This window comes from Zingiber officinale, chromosome 8B (assembly GCF_018446385.1).
Source record: "Zingiber officinale cultivar Zhangliang chromosome 8B, Zo_v1.1, whole genome shotgun sequence".
NCBI classification, from domain to species: domain Eukaryota; kingdom Viridiplantae; phylum Streptophyta; class Magnoliopsida; order Zingiberales; family Zingiberaceae; genus Zingiber; species Zingiber officinale.
Window position 1 is genome coordinate 34,141,364 of NC_056001.1, and position 6,227 is coordinate 34,147,590.

The following is a 6,227-nucleotide window of genomic DNA, read 5'->3' on the forward strand; positions in this document are numbered from 1 at the left end:
ATTTGATGAACGGTCACTAACTTCAAATTAACGACTGAGATTACTCCATTTTGAATCTTAATTTATTGATGAGAGTCCCCAATCGATTTGCAATCTTAATTGATTAATCGAATCGGAGACCTTCATTTGTTGCGAACAAAGACACCAATCTATTGGTAAGATCCTAATCGATCAAACAATCGATTTGAAAAACTTCTGTTTACGAAGAGAACTCCAAATTGATTGCATCAATGTATTAGATTCTTCTTAATCGATTGGTCAATAGATTTGGAATGCTTCTATTAGCGAAGAGAACTCCAAATTGATTGCATCAATCGATTAGCTTCTTCATAATCAATTGGTCAATCGATTTGGAAAACTTCTGTTCATGAAGAGAACTCCAAATCGATTGCATCAATCGATTAGCTTTTTTCTAATCGATTGGTCAATCAATTTAGAAAGCTTCTGTTCACGAAGAGAACTTTACAATCGATTACACCAATCTAATCTATTGGTTGATCGATTAGGCTGCTTCTTTCTGCTCGAGTTAGATTGTCCATCGATTAGCACAAATTGCCAATCGATTGATACACCTAATCAAAATTTTTCAACCCTAATCCCTCAAACACATTTCTAATTGAAACCAAGTACCTCATGTCAGATGCACCTCCTATTCCCTGAACTTCGTGCTTGGAGCTTCCTCATCTCTGGGTTTCATCTACCCTAGTATTCGATCTCACGATTTGCTCAGGTAGCTTTTGCCAAGAATCTGATTCTCGACCTTTTTAAACTTCTCTTACCTTGTATCAACTCTTCTGACCTATAAAAACTTCTTCTTACCAAGAATTCAGTGCTTACTTTTTCAAGGAAACGAGACAGATAGTGAAACTTTGCAAAACTCTCACAAAGGTTTATGTACAAAGAACAGATATGCCTCTTTGGGTTGTAACCCAAGATATGGAAAGAGATATTTTTATGTCAGCAACAGAAGCCTAAGCTCACAACATTGTTGATCTTGTAGAAGCGGATTCTGAGAATTTAGAGGATTTTTTATTGTAAATCTATTTAAATCGTAATTGAATCTTCTTTGACTTTCTTAAGCTTCTTTTACCTTACAAATTTATAATTCAAATTAAATTCAACGTATTAATTTAAATTTAAATTATTATCGATCATTAAAATTTCTCATCTAGAGTCTGATTAGACTAATATAACCCACTGGATATCCCGTAGGGACGTTCTCATGGGTGTTATCTCTCCATGTTACATATGCTTCGATATTAGACAATTTAGCAAACCGCACGCTCATCTTTGAAAAATATTCAAAACGAACACTCAATTTTGACATTTACCAAGGGTGTACTTATTCTCGAAAATGCTCAGCCTCCGGTCAAAGCAAAAAAAAAAAAAAAAAAAAAAAATTAATTGAACCGAACCAAACAAACAAACAAACAAAAGAAAAGTATTTCATCAACCATATATAGAAATCTTGAATTCGTATTAAATTGACTTTGTTGCCCCTTTGAATCTATTTATTTATTTTTTTAAAAAAAAAATGATTTGTTAGCTTTAAGAATGAGTTTTAATCAGAAAGTCATTGATGAACTTTAAAAATTAGATTTATTTTAAATTTGTGTCATTGTACTTCAGGTAGTCCTTTACATTCATTCATATTGTTTATTTTTTTGTAATTTGAAATCTTTTGGAGTCATCAAAGACGTTGTGTTGTGCTAAAAGTGCTCAGTAATTCTTGACCAAAAATATTGATGGTTAGAATGATCTTATATTTCTATTAGAAGAATACAATTACACTCCTAGTCATCCTCTAAATTTATTATTTTAAAAAAAATAGTCCTTGAGTTTTGACAAAAAGTAACTAAAAGTACTAAGATTTGTTCAAAATTCCATGTTCCAAAGTTACACCATTGATGACCCTAAAAGGTTTTAAATTTGAAAAATATAAGGATGAATTTAAGGACCATTAGTAGTCATAATCCGATTCTACATTTTGTTCATTAAGTAAATTAAAGAAGTGCGTCGACTATTAACGTGACACCCCAATTTCATCAATAGTTCAATTGTCGTATATGCGTCCTATATTGAAATTGAATTATGATTGGTTGATAAATTTTTACTACCGGACCAAGCCCTAAGGGGCCTCTGGACTCAGGTTCGGAACCACAGAAGGTGTGGTGCTTATTATTGCAGCACTGCAATCACAAATTTCAGAAACATTTCTCAATTTATTCAATTCACAACGAAGACATGCGCAATCAATTCATACACCTCACTCACGTGGTATCGACAACACACTACCTAAAACCATCAATTGGGCTCGTCCCAAGTTTTAAACAATCTCGCAGTTGCACCATCCTCCTCCTCATGCTGTTCAACACCAATCACTTTTTTTTCTTTCTTTATTTCTTCATCGCCATCCAAATTGAGAGTTGAAGAGCATCTGCTGATCCAGGAGACACTGGTCAGCCATCAGCGAGTAAAGTGTGGAAGAGCTCGTAGCCATGGCGACAGGGGATTCTTCCTGCCCCTCGTTTCTGTTGGTATCGCCGTTATCAGCCGAGAGATGAGTCGCACCGGACTGGGCCCCCAGGAGCATGGCCGATTCGAGCCCCTGCGGCGTCACAGGCAAATAGTCGAACAGATGGCGCAGCGACGAGTAGTCGTCCGAGTAATCAGGGACCGAGAGGGAGGATCCTTGCTCTTGGGCCGGCGCCATTGATTCGAGCTTGTAATTCTTGTTGTAAATCCGGCAGAGCACCCAATCGTCCAACTGTAAAAGATCAAAGCAAAAGCTGGTGATGGGAACATGATCGGAGACACGGAGAGATTCTTAATTACCCTCATGGAGGAGGTCCTGAATTTCACGGGCTCGTAGGTGAAGCTGCTCGAGTGGGCGTCGGTGAGGCGAAACTCGTGCATGATCCAATTGGTCTTCCTCCCCTTCGGCGGCCGGCCCTTGTAGAACACCAGCGCCTTCTTGACGCCGACCGTCCCGCTGCCTCCCCGAATCGGCTTGTCGGTGCCGGTGGCCTTCCAATAGCCCGAGGCGGCTGAGCGGTTCGGCCGGATTCCGTTGGGATACTTGCGGTCCCTGGGGCTGAAGAAGTACCACTCCTGCTCGCCGAACATGGCCTTGGCTGCAGCAGAGCGCGAAGAAAATTAGCACGCCGAGCTGTCTGTCTGTCGCATGCGATTCGAAGGTACATGAGTCGAAGGAACTGCGATTACCGGGGAGCTCCCAAGGGTCGTGCTTGTAGATGTCGACCTCGGCGATGATGGAGACAGGGCAGGGCTGGGAGGCGGCTTGGTGGCGGAGGTAGTGGAGGATGAGCTCCTCGTCGGTTGGGTGGAAGCGGAACCCCGGAGGGAGAGGTGCAGCAGCAACAGCACGGTCGGACATGGCTGGAATTGCCGAGCTTTGTTTTGGTAGTTTGATAAGAAACTAAAGGAAGATTGGAAAATATTGTTTGAAATCATGTGGAAACAAGGTTGGAGCTCCTTTTTATAGCCCAAAACTAGATATTTAATTTTACTTTCCCTAATTTGATTTTAAAAAAAAAATAAAATTAAAAAAATAATAAAGCGTCATTTTCCTTTTAAAGTAAATGTAAAGGGATAAAAGGTTATGTTATAAATGAAAGTAAATAAAATGAATAATTTTGTGGTGAAAATTAAAAAGGTATCCCTAATTATTATTTTTGTCTAAATGACATTGTTATAAAAAAATTATAGAGTATTCTATCATATTTTTATCTTGAAAATACTCTTATTCTTGCATTGTTTTAGCGGTTACAAATAAGTACTACAAAGTATAATTGATACACAATAGTTATTATAATTAGTCATTGCGCACACTCATTGTATGGGTAATATATTATATAAATACGTGCAAATTAATATCACATATCTATAAATTTAAATTAATATCTCATACCCATAAATTAGACTTGGTAAGGGTGCATTAGGCTCACTTAAGAGATCAGATCCTCTATTTCAATATTTCCGTGTTCTCATGTCCCTTTATTGATCGGACGGACTAGATCACATCTCAAGGATACAGGGGACATCACGAGGATGTTATGCTCGTCCGATCGACGAGGAGACACGAGGACACGAAAATCTTGAGACAGAGGATCTGATATACTCATATAGTAGTGAAACACAAGGGTGATGCTCGAGAATCCAACAACAAATTATTGTAATAGACTTACCTCATAAAAAATTAATTTAACTTTTATATCATATATTAAAATGATAAAAACAAATACTAACATATTTAATCTTAGCCAATAAATATATACTTTCTAATGTTATCGACCCAAGATATTTACAGTTTACAGTGTTATCAATTCTAATATGTAAAACTAAAAATAATCATGTGTATATTTTATATATAAAAATAATCAGGAAAAATTACTAATAACATTTAAAATTATTTTCAATCTAAAATTATAATTTAATTTTAGATTTCATAAAATTAATTAATTATTAAATGTTTATGATCCCGTCTGGAAGCTAAGAAGATGAACCTGCCGGTGTGACGTGTCTGGAAGGTTGACCGCATCCCCATGACCCGGTCGATGATCTGTCCGCTGCGTTGACCAGATCGACAGAAGTCCTCCTCCGGTCCACTATACCTGTATCCAGCGACCGGGTCGCCCCCGGTCTCTGGTACCTCGGTGCTCGAGGCGAATCCCACAAACATATAAATAACCGCATAATAGTATAGCACAATTAACTGAATGCAGAAAAGGTACGAGAACGTACCCTGGCCCAGGGGGGCGCCCTCGGATGGATGAGTGAGTTGGTCGTGAAACTGACCGAGTCGTCGTGACCCGGAAGGGTGGATGCCTCTGAACCGACCGAAGAGGAGCTGGGTCCGGAGGTGACAACGCGGAGCCGAATGTGGCATGAATCTGAAAGGTGACACACAATCGGAATACAACGGCGACACGACCGGCGTACGACATCGGCTCGCAGGCCGGAATGTGACAACGGCGCGTAGGCCGGAACACTAGGCAAAGTCGGCACCAGGACTGCCGGTAAGTGCCGGAGGAGGGCTGCTCTGCGTGTAGAGGCTGCCGGCGAGGGAGCTGCTGTGCGCGCGGAGGCTGCCGGCGAGGGAGCTGCTGTGCGCGCGGAGGCTGCCGGCGAGGGAGGCGCTGTGCGCGCGGAGGCTGCCGGCGAGGGAGCTGCTGGGGAATGATGGTGACGGCACAGCGCCTACATCGCGAGGAGGAGGAGAGCAACGGAAGAAGTTACCGGCGAAGGCCGGAGAAGGCCGGTGATGACCCCGGCAAACAGTGCAAGATGGAGAGGAAAACTCCCCCTCCGTTTCTCTCTCTCTGGCGGCGGAAAAAAAAACCCCCCCTCTGCTCTTTTCTGTATTGTGCCCTTAAAGAGCAAGAAACCCTTCCCCCTCAAATGACAAAACTGCCCTCTCCTCGTATCTCTTTACCGGATCAGTTTAGATTCTTAATTAATAGTAAAAGATGGGTTAAAGTATATTATTTTTTTCATATAATTTAATTTTAAAAAATACTATATAACTTTTTAAAATTAATTAAACGTATCCAACGTTTAAACATGGTCAGAAAATATTTAAAGTGATTTTGACCTTATTAAAATAGTTTCAGTCAAATTTAGAAGTTTAATTTAGTCAATATTAAATTTGTTTATATAAAAATATTCCATATATAAATTTTTTTACTAAGTTGAATTATAAAAAAAATATTTTAATATGGTATAGCAATTATGATGTAACTGCTATAACAGCGTAAAAACTGAGCTTACCTTCCGGATAAGAAATACGGTGGAGTACTATTTTAACTTTTTTGAAAAAGAATATTATTTTTTATCCAAAATGATAAAAGTAGTGCTCTTATTTTTTAACCTACATGATGAGATGATACGTCGCACCCTGGAAGTGTGCACCCGAAGTACGCACCTGAGAGCATCCATATTATTGTTAACGTGTGAACCTGTCAACGATAGATATTAACGTGTTCAAAAATTAAACGTGTTAATATTATAATAATATAAAAATATTTAACGTTGACGTTAATACATGAATCATTAACATCATTATAGAAAGCCTGAGAGAGCAGCGGCCACGTGGGCATCTGTGGAACCACACCACGTGGACGATGTTCTCTCAAGCTCGTATCCAGTTTTCGTATATTAGGAATGATAATAGATGAGTTTGAATCGGATTTTATATCTTTCGTTTT

The 6,227-nt window shown here is 39.3% G+C and overlaps 1 protein-coding gene across 1 annotated transcript; it reads right to left on the bottom strand.

The window, feature by feature from the left end:
- Positions 1 to 2,200: 2,200 nt before the first annotated feature.
- Positions 2,201 to 3,468, bottom strand: LOC122016456 (NAC transcription factor 29-like). Its single transcript, XM_042573756.1, has 3 exons — positions 3,226 to 3,468; positions 2,836 to 3,134; positions 2,201 to 2,767 (listed from the first exon to the last, which is right to left on the bottom strand). The coding sequence occupies exons 1-3, from the start codon at positions 3,395 to 3,397 to the stop codon at positions 2,405 to 2,407; spliced, it is 834 nt and encodes a 277-aa protein (XP_042429690.1). The 5' UTR covers positions 3,398 to 3,468; the 3' UTR covers positions 2,201 to 2,404.
- Positions 3,469 to 6,227: the final 2,759 nt, after the last annotated feature.

Bases quoted from the DNA above. Each gene is read 5' to 3' on its own strand.
- LOC122016456 (XM_042573756.1), bottom strand. From the start codon at position 3,397: ATGTCCGACCGTGCTGTTGCTGCTGCACCTCTCCCTCCGGGGTTCCGC. The intron at 3,135-3,225 runs GTAATCGCAGTT...GCTCTGCTGCAG, and splicing joins CGACCCTTGGGAGCTCCCCG to CCAAGGCCATGTTCGGCGAG. The intron at 2,768-2,835 runs GTAATTAAGAAT...GATCTTTTACAG, and splicing joins TCAGGACCTCCTCCATGAGG to TTGGACGATTGGGTGCTCTG.